The sequence below is a fragment of the Pelophylax lessonae genome (assembly GCF_965119305.1).
Source record: "Pelophylax lessonae genome assembly, chromosome: 1".
Classification (NCBI taxonomy): Eukaryota; Metazoa; Chordata; class Amphibia; order Anura; family Ranidae; genus Pelophylax; species Pelophylax lessonae.
This window is the reverse complement of record NC_138768.1, coordinates 510801164-510823753: the sequence shown is the minus strand read 5'-3', so window position 1 is coordinate 510823753 and position 22590 is coordinate 510801164. Positions and strand designations below refer to the sequence as shown.

The window sequence follows — 22590 nt, the reverse complement described above, 5'->3', positions numbered from 1 at the left end:
ATCCCTTTTGGAAATGGACGAATTGCGATATTCCCCGACTTTTCAGCCGAAGTGCAGAAAAAGCGCAAGACCTTTCTTGAAGCCAAACGTAGACTACGTGTCAAGAACATAAAATATGCTATGTTGTTCCCGGCTCCACTGCGAGTGGAGGGGGGAGACAGAGTTCATTTTTTTGACGACCCTGAGGCTGCCATATCGTGGCTGGAACGCCTGGACACTCGGAACTGAACACCCCCCTGCCTCTTTTCTGCTACCCGCTGGTGACCGCCTCGTTGGCAATTTCACTCATCTGGCAGCTCCCTTTTCGGGTTGTGCATCCTATACCCCTATCTGGAAGGTGACTATGACTGTTCCTGTGCTGCCTTAAATTCCCTCACTTTTATCCTGCCCGGTCCACGAACCATCCCCATGGTCTGGAGGAGGACCACGCTATTCTCCTATGTGCCTTGATATCCTTAAATGTTTGAATTTACTTCTCTGTGTCTCTTTCTCCCCTCTTTCTTAGCCTCGGTGACCTTAATCCATATCTACCTTCTCCTCTATCTCCTCCTATGGCTCCATGTGTGTCTATGATTACTGTTGCCCGTGGGTTTTTTGGCCGGTGGGCCCTAGTCCTCTTTTCTTCTTATTCTCTCTTACCAACCTCTCTTTTCTCCCCTTTTCTCTACCCTTGTCCTTTCCCCTTTTTTTTCTCCTTTTCACTGCTTCTGGCTTTCTTCTCCCCTCTTCTTTTTTCTTCCTCTTCCCTTACTCTTGGTACTCCTTACTTAGTTTTCTAGCTTTCCTACGATTGTGCCTTTGCTACCCAGCGAAGTTTCGCCCGAGGACTCTGTGTTAGGCAGAGCTGCTCACCAACCACTCCTCCATTGTCTGTGTGGACGGTGGGGGCATATGCTCAGGCTGTTGTTTTCCTGGGCCAGATGCTGGACCTGTTTTTCCCCTCATTTTTGTGCGGGGTTTTTTCTTATGGTCCTTATTTTCTTAAGTTTTACAGGTCCGGATTCTGTTGTTGTTGGATATGGGATTTAAATGCCCGCACATGTTGGGGTTGGTGCAGGGCGGGGTGGGGGGAACTGTTTTCTTTATTGTTCACAAATGATCAGTATCTGTGGGAATGTGTATTGTTTACCCTGTTAAGTTTTCTACGGCTATTTGCAGTACTTATGGAACAACTGCCTCTGTGCCTGACCGAGGCTACTCCCTTAACATGCATTGTGACTCTTATTATTGTGGGTCAAACGGGACTCCCGGAGCTCCTGCGTAGCTTGCTACTACCGACAATTAATGGCCCAACTTAAATTTCTAACATGGAACGTCCGGGACCTGGGCGACAGGATTAAACGCTCGGCAGTGTTTACCTTTCTTAAAAGCCAGCGTGCGGATGTAGTGGTGCTGGTAGAGACCCACCTAGAGGGCAGACTTCAGATGGCACTCCGTCGCCCGTGGCTCGGCTGGACGTTCCATTCCATGTTCACTTCCCATTTGCGGGGTGTGGCTATACTCGTGGCCAAGACTGTACATTTTGAGCTCCGGGGATCCCTAGTAGACCCTCAGGGTAGATTTGTGTTTCTTTCTGTGATGCTGTACGGGGAACCCTTCCTACTTATGGCGTATTATGTGCCTCCCCCCATTTTCATCCACTATCCTTATGGAGGGCCTGGATTTCATGATGTCAAACCCCCACATACCAGTACTCTGGTTGGGGGATTTTAATAATACCCTGAATCCCAGTTTGGTCAGACTTCATACGGTGCCCCCGTCCTCTCCCTTACCCACCTCGACTAGATTTGCTAGACTGTTGACGGAATTTAACCTATTTGACACCTGGAGAGCTAAATACCCTGATAAGCTGGCCTACTCCTGTTACTCCTCTGCTCGTCAGTCCATGTCTCGCATAGATTTTATCTTGGTCTCCCCTTCCCTTCTCCCACGCCTGTTGGACGCTGGATTTTCGGCTCGTGGTTTGTCGGATCACTGTCCCTACTGGGTGAGGATTAGTTTTGACCGTGACCGTCCCCCCTCCCCAGCGTGGAGGCTTAACCCACATTGGCTTGGGCTTCTTCCTGAGGAGGCAGATGTGTCATCGGTCTGGAGACAGTTTTTTGCGGAGAATGACCATTCTGCCTCCCCGTCAGTGGTCTGGGAAACGTTTAAGCTTCATGTCAGATCCCATTTAACACATGCAATCAATAAAATCAAGACTGAATCTTTGGAGAGCTATAATGGCGCTCTGCGCAATTTGGCTGTGGCGGGGCAGGCCTTCCAGGCGGCTCCAACGCCGGAGGGAGCCGCGCAGCTTAAGCTAGTAACTAGAGTGGTAGCGCAAATGGAATACGAAAGGGCTCGTAGGAAGTTATTTTTTCAGAAGCAGAAACTGTTTGAGCACGGGGAGCGAGCAGGTAAGCTCTTGGCTTATCTGGTGCATTGCGAAGATAGGCCCCCGGTGGTGATTAAGTTGCGCTCGCCACAGGGTTCTTTGACCGCTGATCCTAAGCAGGTAGCTGATTTGTTCAGGGTGTTTTTCCAGGATCTTTACACTTCCGTGGCCCCGGCAGATGACTCTCTGATGAATGCATTTTTGGCCTCTATAGAACTCCCCCAATTGTCGGCCGAGCAGGTAGAGTCTTTGGAGGCCCCGCTTACGGTGGAGGAGATCGTGGAGGCCATATCGCAATTCTCGAGAGCCAAATCACCCGGCCTGGACGGCCTCCCAATAGAATTCTATTCAGCATACGCTGAAGACTTGGCCCCCCGCTTGTTGGCGTTATTTACAAATATTTTTGAGACCTTTACTCTGCCCCCATCCATGAGAGAGGCTCTGGTGGTTCTAATACCTAAGCCCGGTAAGGATCCGCAACGTCCAGAGTCCTATAGACCCATATCCCTTCTCCAGGTGAACGTGAAAATCTTGGCAAAACTCTTATCCATTCAGGTTAACAAGGTCATCCTCTCTCTGATCCACACTGACCAGTCGGGCTTTATGCCCGGCAGGAACACTTCCTTCAATTTGAGAAGGCTATTTATGAATTTACAGGCCACGCACGATAATGTGGGAGCCAGAGTGGTGGTGTCCCTGGATACCGCCAAAGCTTTCAACTCCGTTGAGTGGAGGTTTCTTTGGAGATGCCTGGAGGGGTTTTGCTTTGGCCCGCATTTTGTCCGCTGGGTGCAGGTTCTGTACCAAGCCCCGGTGGCCAGAGTGTTGGCCAACGGCTTAACATTTGATGCCTTCCCTCTTAGTAGAGGGACGCGGCAGGGTTGTCCGTTGTCCCCACTGTTATACGCTTTGGTGGAGGAACCCCTGGCCATTGCTATTAGGACCCACCCGGATATAGGTGGCCTACGCGTAGGGCCCTTGGAGGAGAAGATTAGCATGTATGCGGACGACACACTGCTGTTTCTTGCGAACCCAGAGACCTCTCTCCATACAGTGCTGTCCCTGATTGGCCGCTATGGCCAATTCTCGGGCTTAAAAATTAACTGGGATAAGTCCCAAATCCTGCCCATTGACGATATCTCGTCGGTCCCCCACAGCCTGGAGTTCCCCTTGTGTAGGGTGGACCGCATTAAATACTTGGGAGTTCAAGTCACAAAGAGAGCGTCTGATTACGTCCCGGACAACTTACTACCTCTCCTTACCATGGTCAAAACACGGACTCAGACTTGGGCTAGACTGCCATTGGGGGTCATGGGACGCATCAATCTGATAAAGATGGTGTTACTCCCAAAACTGCTCTATGTCTTGTGGCATTCCCCGATATATCTCCCACTCCGGTATTTTCTTCAATTGGAATCTCTTCTTAAACCGTTTGTCTGGGGATCCTCCAGGCACAAATTGTCCTGGCGGAAACTGAAGAATGCTACCAATCTAGGGGGGATGGCTCTCCCTGATTTTAATTTATACTATATTGCAGCGCAGTTGTCTCATTTTTTCCATTTTACTTCCTCTGATAGGGATAGATTCCTAGCGCTCCCTGCACCGTCTCGGACCCATGCACTCACAGATCCACTGTCTCTCATTGTCTCAGGTATACGGGGGCCGGATAACAGGGACAGCAGGACCTCAATGTTGTATCACTATCGGAGGCTGTGGGATGTGGTCTCGAGCAAGCTGGCCCTCCCGGACCTTCACTAATACACCCCTTTGTGGTGTAATGCCTCCCTTCCTGAGTTCCAGACTATACCAGATGTGCATGTATGGGTCCGACACGGAATCATATTCTTGTCTCATCTCCTCACAAATGGTAATATTAGGAACTTTGAGTCCCTCTCCAACAGGTTCCATCTTCCCCCTCATATGCATTACCGATACCTTCAACTGAGACACGCTTTCCAGACACAATTCCCTCAACCTCTGCCTGCCCTTCCTCCAGTTCCTGTGCTGGAAGTGGTTAGCTGCTCGGACCCTAGTCACCTCATTTCGATTTTATATACTATGTTGCACGAGCCGGCGTCCACAGTCCTTGCTTATGTCCCTAAGGCTAGATGGGAGGAGGATGTGGGAGACCTGGAAGATGACGAGTGGAGCGACGCCCTGGATACTTGTAAACTGGCTTCCCCTAAATTGTCCGACTGCCTTACGCAAATATATATCCTTCACCGTGCATATCTTACCCCCATCCTGACAGCCAAATACAGATGTGACACCTCAGACACCTGCCCTATGTGTAAACGGGAGCGGGGAACTTTCTATCACTTGTTGTGGAGCTGCCCAGAGGTTCAGGGCTACTGGGCACAGATAGTTAAATTCCTTCATGACACCATGGGCTCTCCTCTCTCACTGTTTCCCAAACCGTGTCTATTGGGAATATTTCCTGACACCAGCATGAATAAGTTTACCACTATCTTTATCTATACCATTATCTTTAGGTGGATCCAGGCCCCGGAGACGTGTGTTGGACCCGGTGCCCCGTCCCCCTCCCCTACATAGTTCCCTGGTCCGCAGGCCATTCACAGTGTTCCTCGGTCCTCACGCCTCACGCTGTCATGTAGTTGTTCCATGCCATTGATACTTGTCCGGGTTACTTTCATGTGTATGTACTCGCAAATATGTCCTTTTGATACTCATACCCTGTTGTTCTGGTCACTGCTTGGCTAATAATTTGTGGATTACTGTATTACCCTGTTACTGTTACTTGCACTTTTTTGTTCAATAAAGAACCGTTTGATTTAAAAAAAATATTGAACTTTTTGGCCGGAATAAGCAAAGGTACATTTGGAGAAGAAGGGGCACAGAATTTAAAGAAAAGAACCTCTGTAAAAACTGTTAAGCATGGAGGTGGATTATTCATGCTTTGGGGTTGTATTGCAGCCAGTGGCACAGGGAACATCTCACGAGTAGAAGGAAAAATTGATTCAATAAAATTTCAGCAAATTTTGGATGGTAACTTGATGCCATCTGTGAAAAAGCTGAAGTTAAAGAGAGGATAGCTTCTACAAATGGATAATGATCCTAAACACACCTCAAAATCCACAGGGGATTACATCAAGTGGCGTAAACTGAAGGTTTTGCCATGGCCTTCACAATCTCCTGACCTCAACATAATTGAAAATCTATGGATAGACCTTAAAAGAGCAGTGCGTGACAGACAGCCCAGAAATCTCAAAGAACTAGAAGACTTTTGTAAGGAAGAATGGGCAAAGATACCTCAAACAAGAATTGAAAGACTCTTGGCTGGCTATAAAAAGCGTTTACAAGCTGTGATACTTGCCAAAGGGGGCAGTACAAGATATTAACTCTGCAGGGTTCCCAAACTTTTGCAGACGCCATTTTTTTGTTTTCTGTTATTTTGAAAGTGTTAATGATGGAAATAAAATCTAACTTTTGTTGACATATTATAGGAATGTCTAATCTGTAATTTGATGCCTTATGGAGATTTTTCTATCTTTCCTTAGCTTCTTTATGCCCATTAATACAAATTTTTACCTGGGGTGCCCAAACTTTCGATCCCCACTGTATATATATGTACAGTATACACACAAACACACACACACATATATATATATATATATATATATATATATATATATATAGATAGATAAAATATAAAATATATGTATACACACACATATATATATACATACATACATACATACATATATATATATATATATATATATATATATATATATATATATATATACATACATACTTTAACTTATTTATAGTTATTATATTATAATTTATGATTTTGTGTTTCAAACTTTATCATACCTGAGATGTTATAAAGAAGAACGCACAGTAAAAAAAAATCATATGTAAATAGTTGGTTTGGGCTGCTCATCATTAAGAATTACATGCAAAATAATGGTACCGCTTTCAGCACCTAAAATCCGAAACAATCATTCCGCCACAATAAGAACACAACACAACTAGACAAAAATATATGTATACCACAAAAATACAGAATGTTGGATGTAGGCACACATATTTAGACTAGAAAACTTTTTAAAGTTTGGATTTTTATTTATAGACAAGCAAAATGGGTACACAATTCACCATTAATTTCATTAGCAGCGACAAATTTATTTTTACCTGGAAAAGGAACATTTTTGGAAATTGGTTAGGAAACACACAACTAAAAGATATTGTATGTAAAGGGAAGCGATGCTCATTTCAAGAGCTAAAACACAGGGGTGAATTTACAAAATTAAGTGAATGGAGGTATTTGCAGCTGAAACACTTTGTGACTGCTCTACCCCAACCAATTAGAACGGAAGAGAACTTAAATTCATTAGAACAGCTCTGAAGAAACCAGCGCCTATTTGCTGGTGAAACGAATCAGCACCGCGTCACTTTGGAGGAAACACCCGGGGCAAAAAGAAATAACAATGGCACATAGCGTGATACTGTAAAATTCTACAATCTAGGTTTATTTAAAATAGGTGCACTCACATAAATGAAAAAACATCAGGCATGACAAAATAGTATACCGCTGGTATTGTAGAAACGACAGCATCTCCGCGACGTCTCCAACACTCAAACTCAAAGCCGGTTAGAAATGTTTTTTCATTTATGTGAGTACACCTATTTTAAATAAACCTAGATTGTAGAATTTTACAGTATCACGCTATGTGCCATTGTTATTTCTTTTTGCCCGTATGGCCCCCATGTATCTCCTTGGAGTGTGGCTTATCTGGGATCTTGTTGCTTGACACCTGAAGTTCCTGCTAATCTATATATCAAGCATTTTTTGGCTTTTCCATTAGTTTGAATGGCTATACTGATTTGGTAAGCTGCTATTGAGTGTGATTCTTTCCACGGGTGTTTCCTCCTTATATTGTGTGAAGAGCACGGACATCTGCTGTATGCTGGGACTTGTGGTTCCTTTTCCTTACACATTTTTTAATGAATTCCTTTTCATTTAAGGACTTTCATATTAACTTTTTCATGTAATTTTTACCAATATCATGTACACTGTTTATGATTATATAATTTATGGAACTTTCTATGGTTAGCGCTACGCGTTTTGTTTATAATAAATGGCTTCAGCCAAACACAAACCATGAGTGAAAGAAAAGTTTTTGTGTTATTATTCATATTCTCTGAAAAATGGACAAGAAATGATAAATTCTGCCAGGGTATGTAAACTTATGAGCACAACTGTAGATATAACCATCCATTCAATGAACAGTCAAGTCTTGGTACAAATAGTTAGTCCATAAATGTTAAAAAAGGTTTCAAAATAAAGTGACTGGTGCTCTTTATCTGTGCTTGTAACACATCCAGTGCAGGTGGTCCACTCTGTGCTCCCCTTATACTTTTGCTGGAAGGTTCTCCCCTCAAGGGGGTATCTCGATTTCACAGCTAAACTACTGTGTGACAGGACCCAGATCCACGTATTTATTCTCTACTTTCTCCTTTAACCAGTTTGCCCATTCTCCTCAGTCATATGTGGAAAGAAATGACATGCCATAGTGCAATACCATTTTTGCTTTTATTCCATTGAATGATAAGACATGCACTTACATTTGTTCAGTGTTTTGTAAGCAAAAAATTAGGAAGTCCGGGATGTCTGTGCAGGAAGTGACCCAGTGACGCTGGAAGGAATCCATGCTGCTGCCTTCCCTGTTAAAGGAATATGCACAGGAAACATTCACCATGACAAGCCACACATGAAAATGTTTATTTCCTATAATGTCACTTTCCTTAATAAAAAAAAAAAAAAATAGGCCTTTGTAGAGCAGTTTTAATGCACCAAATGCTTGAAAACCACACATAGGGTACTTTGGAGAGCTTTTTTATAGCATCATTAATGCTTAGAAAGCGCCAGTCTAACGCCCATACTAAAACGCATTAACACAGTCAAGCGCCTATACTAAAGTGCATTAATGCGTGTCTAATGCCCATACTAAAGCCCATTAACTCCAGAGGAGCGTTTGTTAAGAGTAAGAAATTTAGTCAAGTGTAAACAAGCCCTAATTCTGATGAGTTAGCTTTGTGAGTTGAAATAGCTGTGTATAAAACCTATTGTATTTCTGAATTACAGTAAATCCTTAGATTAAATGTAGCTTGGTTTGAGAGCATTTTGCAAGACAGGCAAATTTTTTTTATAAACTTTGACTTGATAAACAAGCGATGTCTTGATATACAAGTAGCGTCATGTCACAACTGAGTATAAAAGAGAAGAGAGGTGCCTCTAAGTGTAGCAATATAGTTACATTTATTGAAGGTACAACATTTAGCAACTCACATAGTTGATGAATAAAACAGGCACATCTAAGTATGCAGGCATCCGGGGTAAAGCTGTTTACATAGACCGTTCTCTGCACCGCTATCAATGTCATCTCTTCCATGCTCCACAGGCGCTTCAAGCCTCGCTTTCAGATCGCTCTACTGCAGGGTAGTCTTCCCGGCTGGTTGCAGACAGACGGCAGTGAGAGCCAGCGGTGCGGAGGGTGGTCTTTTTGGACAGTTTTACCCTGGATGCCTGCATACTTAGATGTGCCTCTTTTAATCATCAATCATGTGAGTTGCTAATTGTTGTACCTTCATTAAATGTAACCATATTGCTACACTTAGAGGCGCCTCTCTTCTCTTTTATACTCTGTAGCTCCTACTGAATTTTGCTTCTAATCCCCTTGTGGAGGCGCCATTTGTGGATGGACATTTTATGGTTACACACCCTATCACATTGCTATAATCTTTTTATATAGACTATAAACTGAAGAACTTATGAATAAATGGTTGTGGAACGAATCATCTGAGTTTCTATTATTTCGTATAGGGAAATTCGCTTTAATATAAGAATGCTTTGGATTACAAGCATGTTTCTGGAACGAATTATGCTCGCAATCCAAGGTTTTACTGTATATATTTTGTAATATTAATATTGTTGTTATTGTTGCTTACATGTAACAACACATTTTATACACAGCCATTTGCACTGTCACTGATTTTTTAAATTCTGCATAAGGATACAGTATGGATGTTTGGATGGGATGCTGAACTCCAGTTTTACAATTGTAGCCAAGCTTGCCCTTCCTCCCCTCCAAGGAAAAAAAAAAATCAGAAGTGGAATGACTTAAACTTTAAAAACAGAATCAACCTGACTTTTTGCAAGAGAAGCAGCAGACTGTGCAACATCACAAGCTTACCATGATTACACTAATATTCATGTTTGCATTTCATCATTTTTCTGCATACTGTCAGTTATCTGGAGGAAGAGGTAAGTCATAACTTCCCATGTATTGCATAAGTTTCGCTTGCTCATGTATAATACATTTTTAACATAGTTTGCATTTTTATGTGAATGTATTTAATTATTATGCAACTGAGGGAAACTATTTTCTCATAATTTTTCTCATAACTGGAGGGAAAAAAAAAATATGGAAAATAAAGCTGAAAAAAAAATTACTGCCATTTTAGTTTTGGAAGTAATTCTTCATAATATAGTATTGGCTACTGTTTTAAGCACTTATAGACAACCATGGTCACTTCTTGCTAAGTATACAGAAAGTAATAAATATTATTTATAAGTCTTGAGTGTTGAATAATTGCTCTCTATGACCCATAGCTTATCAGTTCAACTATGAGAACATAATATAGAACAAGAACGTTGAATTTTTTTGTTACTATTGTCTAATGCATGGTTGTAATTGGGGGCAAGCACTGGAGGAAGTGCACAGCTGACCCAAATTACCAGGTTTGGTGAATTTACAAGTGATACAATGATTCTGTTGCCAATTATATCAGTTGTTTTGTGTTATTTATAACACAATACATAGACAAATGTTAAAACAGGATTCCTAATAGTATTTTTGAAAATAAAAATACTGACTATCATGTCACTGGATAACCTAATACATCTATCTAGACCCCAGAAGCAGCAACAGATTTTAGGTTCAATTCATGAAGAATTCACAAGAATATTCACAAGAATAAGTATCTTTATGTTCAGCCATAAATGTCATTTCCAAATTTCATTGGGCTCAAATAAAATATCAGTTAAAATATTTTTACTGCTGTCTGTTTTCCTGTGCCCTCTTTATTTGTTCTGTTTGCCATTATCACCAAAGGCAAAAGTAAAAAAAAAAAAATCCCAAATTTTGGGTTGTCCCCAGAACAGTAAAAAAAGGTAAAATCTTTCCATAGGGACAATAGTTCCAGTGAAACTGGTGACAAAATATCACTTTGGAAGGATTTCCTCTCACTTTTTATTTTGACTATGGGATGGGAAGTAAAGGGAAACCTCCACAATGGAACACAGATGGCAAAAAAATGTGACACCCTCAAAATCAAAAAAAAACAAAAACGTTTTATCTTTAGTTCGACTTTAAATAAAATAAGTATTCCTATTCTGGAATTTTAGCTTTGTGAAGTTTGTCCTTTGAGTTTCTTTTTGCATATATTTATATGTTAAGGTTCTTAAAGTGATTGTGAATGATCATCTGGTAAAAAAAAAAACCCCATTCAGTTTAAAATAGAAATGAAGGGTAAAACTTCTTTGTATAGATATAAAATACTTTGTAAATACCTTTTACATTGTTTTATTAATAATCACATTCCCTCTGTTCTCAGCTGCATTCAGGCTGGGGGAAGGAGAAGCAGTAGCACACGAAGCTTCCCTGTGAATGACTGTGCAGCGGGGGGGGGGGGGGGGTGTCAGGACAAGTCTGATCATTGGACAAGAGCAGGCTGAGTTCCCACATTGTGCTCTCCTGCTTAGGCTTGGTGTGGTCAGTTTTTAACAGGAAAGCAGAGGAACTGGCAGGAAGACCAGTGGTTTCACAGGAAGGAAGCAATACAAAGAGAACAGGACACTTTCTCATATGGTACAGCAGGCACATATCAGGAATATTAAAGTGTTGGGGTAACAAATGCTTGAAAACCTATTTTTGTCTGCCTGTATATAATTTATCAGAATACTGTACTTTTGTTATTGTGACAGTGACCTTTGTTCAAGAGCATTTGCTTATTGACAATAATAATGTGGGTTTTCAGACTTAGATTAATACATTTACTTTAAAATTTGGCACACAATGAGGCTTATTTAAACCTAATCAAAATGCCATGTCCCTCTTTCTGCAATTTATAGTAATAAATAGATTTAAATAGTCTAGAATGCTACAGTTTCAGTGATCTTGGTTACAAGTAGTTTTACATGGCTGTCCAATACAGAGCTAGGAAAGTTTAGATTTGCAGTGGTTTAAGCCCTATTTACTCTATCTAACCTACAGCCAAGATCTTACAAATTCATTGGAATACGGAATATTAAATAAATGTTAGAGCACAAGCAGTGTATTTTGTTCATTCAACTTAATGTAAATTGTTTAATGTTGTTTTAACTTTAAACTATCATAAATAATGTTCTCTGTCACCCACAAAGCCTACAGTGCACACATTAAACCCTGCCAACAACGTCATACCTAAATTACTGACTAAAAAAAAAGTAATCCTTTTGAATTTTGTATTTTGTGTGGTATGGTAGAAAAACCACTTATACCACTGTGGGATGGGCCTGATGATTTTGGACACCATGTAGTAACTAAATGGAAATATTTAGTTTCTTGGGTGTAAAAACCATTATATAATGTGTTATAATGTATTCGTTTTTGCCCTTGGTAAATGGCTTTTAGTGACTGTCTGATAATATTTTGGGTAATTGCCTCTACATGAACTCTGCTGTTAAATGTAAAGAAACTTTGTTAAATAGAGAAGCACATTTTCTAATAAATGAGGAGCTGTTAAAATTATATAAAATGATTTCCATTATCTACACCAAGTCAAACAACTCTGCATCATGGTAATTGGGCTTGTATTTTCTGGGTAACTTTCTACCTAGTTATAACATGCCTATGAGAAATATTGACTACTCAATGACTGCACTTCAACATAAGTGTTCACTACTATGGTGCATGAATATAGTAAAATGCGCCATAGTAGTGAACACTTATAGTGAAGGAATATCTAACACAGCAATCCTGGTCCCATTTAAAAGGTTTGTCACTGCAAGAACAACAGAAACTCCAAATCACTTATGTCATACTAGAAAAAAGACTGCAGTCCTCACAGCCAACTGATCTATCATTACTACTACTAAGAGAGAGCCCAAGTCTCCAGAAGCACGTTGGCTAGTTTTATGTGATGCACCAACACAATGGATGTTGATGTCCAACTGGCTTGAGTTTTAAAGACGTTATATTCACACACTGCGTTTCTCACCTACCTCCATTATTTAAAATACATCGGGCAATGGCATAAACTTCTGAAGAGGGTCCTTTTGAAATTCACTTAAGTTATTCAATCATACAGTATAGTAATATCTACAACAAAATCTATGACCAGATAAGATAATGACGGCCTTGTTTTATTCATCTCACAAAGCACGTTGAGAGCACATGTAGTAAAAAAATAAATAAAATATGATAGTCTGGAAATTTCTAATCTGCTTCTTCTGAACTAGCATTTAAAGGAAAAGTAGGCTGGATATTTGATAGTTGCTATAGTGATCTCCACTCACTTCTGGGTGCCATGCCGAGTGTCTGCTCTGCTGAATTCTGAACACAGGAGGTCAGCAGCTCAGCATGGGCACCATTCAGAGAATGCTTTGCAGCTGAATGAATGCACAGTGCTCTCTTATTGGATGAGGTGGAGAACATCATATCACCACCCCACCTCTCTAACTCGTCAAATCAGAGAACCTTTTAATTTAAATGAAGAGATTTTCAGTTTCCAGGAGGATCGGCCAGGTATATTATATACTGCTGGATCAATGTAACAATGTATAAAATACGTATACTATTCTTTAATGTGAACCTGAGTTTTCCCATGCAGGACACAACAGGTTCACTTTATTTACCCCTTCCAAGCAGGAATACCATCCTTGCTGCTCATTCAGCCATGGGGAGTGAGGAAAGACAGCACTGTAAGCCCAACTAGCATTCCTATTCAGATGGCTGTCTCCCTGCCCCTATATGACACTGCTGGACCAATCACCAAACACCAGTGTTGTCACATAGGGTGGGTGCCATGTTCCTCCATACATGGAAGTAACACATACTGTATTTTCTTTACAGCTGAATGGAGCAGCAAAGTAGCAAAGAAAAGGTGAATGTGTGCTGCTGGAAGACTAGTCCTTGAATCAGATCTAAACCCAAAAATATAAATGTAATATAATTCTGCAATGTAATATATGTAATATAATGCTGTTTACTAGTCCCTAGATGTGGTGACTGCATCAGTTTTCTTTTTTAGGCTTTTTTTCTTTACTTATACCTGATAATTCTTTGAATAACATACCTTCTGTCCCAGGGTGGCTATGCTTGCTCTTCCACTGTATTTATGGAGGTAGCCATGGTAGACCCCCAAGCTGAACTTCAAATATGTATGCTTTTGTTCATTTTCATTACACAGGGCTGATAGAACTAGCAGTTTACAGAACAAAGATAAGATTTTTTTTCCTGCTCAGCTCACGGGAAGGGTCAGGTACACTGCAAGTGACAAGGAGCAACAGCTAATTGCTGTACTTGCTAAAAATGTTCTTAGCTTGAAAAAATAAAGCTAAATGTAGGTACCACATTTAAGGACTAGTAAAGTGCAATATATTACATGTTTGTTCTTGAGTTTAGTTAGCAAAACACATGTTATCTTTAAACACCCCAATAGTAGACACTTCCACCCCTTTCTGGCTCAGGACAATTTTCAGCTTTCAGCACTGTCACACTTTGAATGACAATTACTCAGCCATGCAACACTGTACCCAAATACATATTTGATCATTTTTTTAGGCAGATTGAGCTATCTTTTGGTGTTTTTATTTTTTTGTTTTGTTTTTGCTATATAAATGAGAAAAAATAACAAATGTTTTGTGAAAAAGTTTTTCTTCATCATTTATAAAATGTTGCAAATAAATGATCTTTCTTCATAAATTCAGGCCAAATGTATTCTGCTGCATTCTATCGTCAAAAACAAACAAAAAAAAAACAACTAAAATAGGTGCATATTATTTAGTCTATGTGAAAGGCAGGACAGTACAAATAGTCCCCAAATGACCCCTTTTGGGATGTAGACAGTCCAGGGTATTTAGTAAGAGTCATGGCAAGTTTTTTTGAAGTTGTAATGTTTTGTCACAATTATTTTTCAAAATGAAGTAAGTAAATTATTATTATTTTTATTTTTTTTTTCACATTTTTTTACATACTGTCACCAGAGCAGTACAAACATCATCAAATGACTGCTGTGGCTGGTGGTGACAGTATGTAAAAATAAATGCTTTTTCTTTTTTCACATACTGTGACCAGAGCAGTACAGTGTCACCATAGTGACACTGTACTGCTTTGGGGAGGTGATCAGGATTTTTTTCCACTATGATTGCTTATTACAGTGATGACCTGATCACCGTTAAAAGCAATAATTTTTGTGAATTATTTTTGTGAATGGCATCTATTCGTGTACCATTCTGTACTATTGTGATAGCTGTGATTAGCCACAGCTATCACATGGTACAGGTCCACTATGATTGGCCCCTGTTCCATGTGATCACTGTGACCAATCACAGAGATCACAGTAGTACACATTGAATTGCTATGAATGAACGCCATTCTGTACTATTGGCGTGCACCTGGAAGATGTCATATGATGTCCACCCAGTATAACACTGCTCCTGCCCAGCAGTCATTTTACAATAAGCAAGGCAGAAAGTGGTTAGCATTGAAGTGAAGATCTACTTTCCATTTTTATGCTTATGATTGCAGAGTCATGGCAGGTGCAAATAATTTATTTGGAACCACAGGTGTTACTGACATAAAGTGATAATGAGAGAAACATGGGTGTTATATAAGTTTAAAAAAGCACGATAAAGGTAATGAGAAAAAAAATGTATTAACAAATGTAAACAGTGTTACTTTCCCAGTAAGCCCCCCAACAATACACATGTAGATGCATTAAGAAAAATTGTATTCCTCTATACAATACAGCATTCTCACCCCCCTACAACTTTTTCTACTGACAGAACATGGAGGATTTACTAAGAGCATATTTTTATTGACAGCATTACATATGACAGAAACTCTTAATGCAACCTAAACAATATATACAAAATACACAGAAGGTAAACTACTATTTTTATTGTTAAAAAGCGTCTGTAACAAACATTAGGTATGAAAAAATTGTTAATTGGATGCTTCTTGCTTTTATTTAAACTGATGTCAAGTTTTCTATTTTTGTTCTCCTGTTGCACTGATACCTGGGAATTTTGGAAATTAAGGGGGTCTGAGATTGAAGAATCAGTTCTATGAAAGTCTCCTGCTGTGTTTAGGTAGGCTAACAGACATCTGCTAACATCTAAAAAGTATAAGTTATTACCTGATAACTCCCTTTCCAGGAATCCTCCAGGACGGTCACATGAGAGATGGCTCCTCCTCCTACAGGAAACACAAGCACAGTTAAGTTTAAAAGGCCGCCCCACAGGCTGCCCCACAGTTGTAAAAAGATGAACTGGCCTGCTTAAGCGACTAGCTCAAACTATAATTCTAAGTATACAATTTATTAATAGGGTGGGGGTCCACCGTCCTGAAGGATTCCTGGAAAGGGAGTTATCAGGTAATAACTTATACTTTCCCAAGTCATCCTCCAGGACGGTCACATGAGACCCCAACGATGCATACCTAGGGTGGGACTACTGCCTGGAGCACTTTGCGACCGAAGGATAGATCCTGGGCGGAGACCAGGTCGACCCTGTAGTGTTTGACAAACGTCAGATCACTTGACCAGGTGGCTGCTTTGCAGATTTGCTCTGCTGAGGCCCCAGCCTTTTCTGCCCAAGATGTTGATATCGCCCGGGTGGAGTGTGCCTTGATACCGGCTGGTAAACTTTTGTTTTGCCCTGTGTAGGCTGCGCAGATAGCCATTCTGATCCACCTGGCTATGGATGATTTTGAGGCCGCATTACCTTTCTGAGTGCCTCCAAAGAGTATAAATAAGTTAGCTGATTTCCTGATTTCTCTGATGACTTCTATGTAGTGTAGGATACACCTCTTAACGTCCAGAGTAGAAAAAAACCTCCTCCCCTGGTGAGGTTGGGTTTTGGCAGAATGATGGAAGGACTACTTCCTGTGTCCGATGAAATTCCGATGATACTTTCAGAAGGAACAGAGGGTCCGTCCTGAGGATTAATTTATCCGGAAAAATCTTTAAGAAAGGTTCCTTGATGGAAAGGGCCTGTAGGTCGCTCACCCTTCTGGCTGATGTAATTGCCACAAGAAATGCCGCTTTCAGAGTAAGATTCTTTAGATTGCATTCTTCTAAAGGCTCAAAAGGGGCTTTGGTGAGTGCCTGTAGTACTAGTGTTAGATCCCATGGGGCCAAGCTAAGGTCTTTGCTAGGCCTGGATCTTTGGATGGATCTAAAAAACCTCTTTACTAAAGGATCTTCTCCTATAGGTTTTTCCAGAAAGATTGACAGAGCTGCCACCTGCACATTAAGGGTGTTTACGGCCAGACCTTTGTCTACTCCGTCTAGAAAAAAATCCAGCAATGTGATAATATCCTTTAGGTTTCTGTTGCTGGGCTCCATTTTAAATCTGTATGTCTTCCATATCTTGTTGTAAATCTTCCTGGTTACTGGTTTTCTGCTCTGGAGCAGTACTTCCGTGACTCTTGTAGATAGTCCTTTATTTAGTAGTATGCTCCTTTCAGGATCCATGCTGCTAGTTGTAGTGTCTGACTGGAAGGGTGATGCGCTCCCTTTTGGGCCAGAAGATCTTCCTGAGCTGGTAGAATCCAGGGTTCTTCCTCTGCCATTTTCCAGAGTGGAGTGAACCATGCTCGTTTTGGTCAGAAGGGTGCCACTAGGGTTGCCCTTGTCCCCTCCCGATGGATTTTCCTGATTGTCCTTGGAATGAGTTGGATCGGGGGAAACGCATACGCCAGGCCGAAGCTCCAGGCTAATGCTAGGGCATCTATGCCCAATGCGTTTCTTTCCTTATGTAAAGAGAAGAACTTCCTTACTTTTCTGTTGCTTTCTGTGGCGAAAAGGTCCACCTCTGGTGTCCCCCACTTCTGTACCAGCTGGTTGAAAATCTGTTGATTTAGCTCCCACTCCGCTGGGTCCAGGTGCTTCCGGCTCAGTAGATCTGCCAGCACATTGGTTGACCCCTTTATGTGCACTGCCGAAAGGGATAAAAGGTTTGCTTCCGCCTCTGATAGAATGTCTTGCGCTATTCTCATCAGGTGATTTGAGCGTGTACCCCCTTGGTGGTTGATGTAAGAGACTGTCGTAACATTGTCCGACTGAATTTGGACATGTTTTCCTTTTGTTTCTTGTTGGAATCCTACCAGAGCTTCTCTTACAGCCGCTAGCTCCCTCATATTTGAGGACACTTCTTCCCCAGATTGGCACCAGGTTTTCTGTCTCACTTGATGTCCTATGTGGGCTCCCCAGCCAAAAAGGCTTGCATCCGTCGTTATCCTGACCTGTACTGTGGGCATCCAGTGTCTCCCTTGAGAGAGGGAGTCTTCCTTTAGCCACCAGGTTAGTGATCTTTTTACGGTTGGTGGAATTAGACCGTCCAGTTCTGAGGTCTTCCCATTCCAGTGACTCAGGAGATGTCTCTAAAGAGGTCTCATGTGTAGCTGAGCCCACTGTACTGCTGGGATGGCTGCTGACATGAGGCCCAGGACCACCATGGTGTCTCTTCTTGATATACGGTGTAGCTCTATCAAGCGCCTCGTAGCTTCTTTGAGCTTCACAATCTTGTTCTCTGGTAACAGGATTTTTTTTGTCACTGTGTTGATTCGATAACCCAGGAACACTGTCTCCTGTGAAGGGATTCTGTTGGATTTCTGGGTGTTGATCACCCACCCCAGTGATGTGAGGAAATCCTCTGTTGTTCTGAGATTTTCCAACGCTTCTGCCTCTGATTTGCCGTATATCAGGAAGTCGTCTAGGTAGGGGATTATCTGGACCCCTCTTACTCGAAGGTCCTGGACTACCTCCGCCATAATCTTGGTAAATATTCTCGGTGCCGAGGAGATTCCGAATGGGAGTGCCTGGAACTGGAATAGGCGTATTTGTGACCCCAATCTGGTTGCGAACCTTAGGAACTTTTGATGCCTTAAGTGGATTGGCACATGTAAATAGGCATCTTGGAGATCTAGGGTTACTAGGAAAGCATCTTTGGGAAGTAGGGTTCTCACTGAGAAGATGGATTCCATCTTGAACCTCCTGTGCCTTAATCTTCGGTTGCGGTCCTTGAGATTTAGGATTATGCGGTGTTTGCCTGATGGTTTTAGCCTTAAAAAGACTCTGGAAAAGAACCCTTCCCCTTGGTGTGATAAGGGTATTTCCTTTATTACCTCCTCTTGCAATAGGTTCGAGATGGATGTTTCCCGGGCTTCTTTTGCTGGTGATGTTCTTGGTAGAGATGTTACCCGAAATTTATGAGGGGGAGTTGTCACGAATTCTATCTTGTAACCTTCCTTGAGAATCTGTACTATGAAACAGTTCGTACAGAATTCTTCCCATTGGGGGGAGAAGAATCTCAGTTTCCCCCCTACTGGCCGTCTGGCGTCACTGGGGCTTGCTGACATTGCTGCTATTATTGGGGAAGGGGTTGTTTGGTCTACCCTTGCTCTTATTGTATACCCACTTCCTCTGGGTATTTGGTTTTCCTCCCTTGGACTGTGTATCGCCTCTCGGGCGGTGAAAAAATCTCTTCTGTTTCTCCTTCTTTTTGGCGGGGAATCCTTTTGATTTGTCCGCCGATCTTTCCAGAACCTTATCCAGTTCTTGGCCAAAGAGTAGCTTCCCGTCAAAAGGGATACTGCACAGCTTATTTCTGGATGCGTAGTCACCTTCCCATGTTTTAAGCCAGAGGGCTCTTCTGGCATAGTTTACCAGACCAGTGGTTCGGGCTGCTATCCGTACAACTTCCGCCGCTGCATCTGCCATATAGGCCACCCCTTTCTCTATCAAGAGGAGGGAATCCTGTGCCTCTTCACTCCCTGGGACCTTTTCCAACTATCCCCTTAGCTGTTCCAGCCAAAAGGACACGTTCCTAGCCTCGCAGGTATTTGCCATATTTGGCTGAAAAGATGCTGCCCCCGCCTCATAGGCCCTCCGAAGTGTCACATCGATCTTCTTATCCATCGGATCTTTTAAGTGGCCCATGTCTTCAAAAGACAAGTCCGACTTTTTTGACACTTTGGCTAGAGGCGCGTCAATTTTTGGGCATTTGGACCAAACTCCTACTGATTCCTCGAAGGGGAATCTCTTTTTCATTGCTTTAGGGAAGAAAAGCTTGTTTTCGGGACATTCCCACTCCTTCTTGATGATCCCTTTCAGGGATTGGTGGACCGGAAAGGTACGTGTCTTCGGCACCTGTAGGCCTCTATATAGTCGGTCTCTCACCGATCTTGGTTCTTTCTCTTCTTGTAAATCTTCTGTTACATATATTGCTTTCAGTAGTTCTTCCGTCTCTTCTGTTGGAAATCGGTGTCTGGTCACTTTTCCCTGTACCTCACTGTCATGCTCTTCTGAGTCTGAGCTGTCTCCTCCCAGGAGTTCCCCTTCCTCATCCTGGGAGTCTGATTCTGAGGATTCTTCCATTAGCCTGGTGACCGTTTGGATCCTTGCCGTTTTTGTGCGGTATCCTGACGTGGATGGTTGGTCTGCTCTATTCGTCCCTTCTATGGATGACTGTAGCGATTTCAGAGTGGACGTGACTTCTTTTTTGAAATCAAGGAAATCCTTCCCTAATGGCTTGGATTCTTCATTGATTACTTTATTAATGCATCTTTGGCACAATAGCTTGTCTGAATCCGTTGGCATTTTTGTCCCGCAGGTGTGGCAGTGCTTTTTCTTTGGTTTACCGAAGTGTCTGTAGTTTCTGCGGGCTTGGGCTGTAGACAGAGAGAGAAACAGAGACACATATCTAGTTATCTCCCGTCTCAGGGTATACGTATACCCTCCCCCTATTACCCCCCCCCTAATTCCCCTGACCCCCTTAAATTCTCCCCCTTTTTCCCCCCTGACCTCCCTTTTTTTGAGAGGCCAATAGAAAAGAAAAACATTTTTTTTTTTGGGGGGGGGAGGGGAGCCCCCTTCCCCTCTTCTTCCCTCCACTTACCATACTCGGGTTGGGGCCACACACCACAGCCTCTGGTAACAGGGACTGGTCCTCCGCCATTAGGACCGCCTGGAGGGAAAGAGCCTTGTAGCAGGTGAAGCGTAGCCAAGCCGATCTCCTGTGAACTGGCGCCATTTATATTTGAATTTCCCGCCAGAGCTTCTGATGCTGTTCCGGCGCTCTTTGCCCACATCCAAAATGTCCGCCGCCCCACTTCCGGTGGCGGCGCCATATTGGCTACGTCACTTCCACCGCGCTAGCGGCGACGCTGGCTGTCACAGCCCATGCTGGAAACTCCACCGGGAGCCCAGCATGGAGATGACCCTTCCGAGGGGAAATGGCGAGCGGCTCAGCACGGCCTCCGGCTGGCCGCCATGGTCCCCTCTTGGTCCGCTATACCTCGGTCTCCCTGGAGTAAGGTAAGCATTTGGGCAGGATACTGGGTTTTACCTGCCTAGGTCTCCAGCCTTGCTTCTGCCCTCTAAGATAGAGAGAGAGAGGAGGGGGTATCTTCTGAAGCCTCACGACCCCCTCCTCTCCCGTGGACGTCCTCTTTCCTTGCCCCCATTGCTGGCACCAGCCCACCAGATACCCTTATCGGCACAGGCCGGTGAAGGGAAGAGGTATCCCAGGACACCTGCCCAGGATAGGGGAAAATAAAAGAAAACAAACAGGGGATGTTCAGGACCATGCTTGTGTAAGCAGGACAGGAAACACAAGAACTGTGGGGCAGCCTGTGGGGCGGCCTTTTAAACTTAACTGTGCTTGTGTTTCCTGTAGGAGGAGGAGCCATCTCTCATGTGACCGTCCTGGAGGATGACTTGGGAAAAAATGAATTTCTTTTCTTTATCGTTGGACGGCCTGTTACAGAAAGTTGGTAAAGTTGGCAGCAAGGATGGGAAATGTAATTATAATGGGGGACTTTAATTATCCAGATATAGACTGGGCAGAAGGAACCGCGCATTCATCCAAGGCTCATCAGTTCCTAAATGTTTAGCAGGATAATTTCATGGGTCAGATGGTGAATGCACCAACAAGAAACCATGCGGTACTTGACCTACTGATTACCAACAATACGGACCTAATCACGGATATAGAAATACGGGGCAACTTAGGAAACAGTGACCATAGATCAATTCGTTTCAGTATAAATCATAGTAATAGGATACAAAAGGGTAATATAAGGACACTGAATTTCAAAAGAGCCAACTTCCCAAAACTGCACTCTTTTGCTAGAAAAAATCAAATGGGATAGAACCCTAGGAACAAAGAACATGGAGGAAAAATGGGAGTGCTTCAAGAGCTTACTAAACAAAGGGATTGGCCAGTGCATTCCAAAAGGGAATAAATTTAAAAGAGCAAAAGCAAAACCAGGGTGGCTAAACTCCAACATAATAAGGCATATTAATACCAAAGAAAGGGCATTCAAAAAATACAAGGCTGATGGGGTCATTGGCAGCATTCCAACAGTATAAAGAGTGCAATAAGAAATGTAAAGGCGAAATCAAGGCGGCTAAAATAGAACACGAGAGACATATAGCGGAAGAAAGTAAATGAAAACCCGAGAAATTCTTTAAGTATATAAATAGTAAGAAAGCGAGACCAGAACACATTGGCCCCATAAAAGAGGATGAAGGGAATCTGGCCACAGAGGACAGAGAGAAGGCGAAAGTGCTAAATACCGTATTTATCGGCGTATAACACGCGCCGGCGTATAACACGCGCCGGCGTATAACACGCACCTAAATTTTAGGGCAGAAATTTCAGGAAAAAAGCTGAAATTTAAAATAAACAGCTTTAAACTCGGAACATTTTTTGTAAATTAAATGTAGTCTTACCAGTGCCCACAAATGCAGCCTCATCAGCGCAGTGTCCTTAAATGCAGCCTCGCCAGTGCAGTGCCTATACATGCAGCCTCGTCACTGCAGTACCCATACATGCAGCCTTGCCAGTGCCCTTACATGCAGCCTCGCCAGCGCCAGCGCCCATACATGCAGCCTCACCAGCGCCCATAATTGCAGCC

General features: G+C 42.5%; 1 protein-coding gene across 1 annotated transcript in view; it reads left to right on the top strand.

The window, feature by feature from the left end:
* The first annotated feature begins 9576 nt into the window (after window positions 1-9576).
* The window catches only part of COMP (cartilage oligomeric matrix protein), a 186356-nt gene continuing 173342 nt past the window's right edge, over window positions 9577-22590 (top strand). Inside the window, exon 1 of the mRNA XM_082243515.1 lies at window positions 9577-9668. Within this exon, the coding sequence (XP_082099641.1) occupies window positions 9599-9668 (70 nt within the window). The 5' untranslated portion in view covers window positions 9577-9598. The remainder of the gene's footprint in view (window positions 9669-22590) is intronic.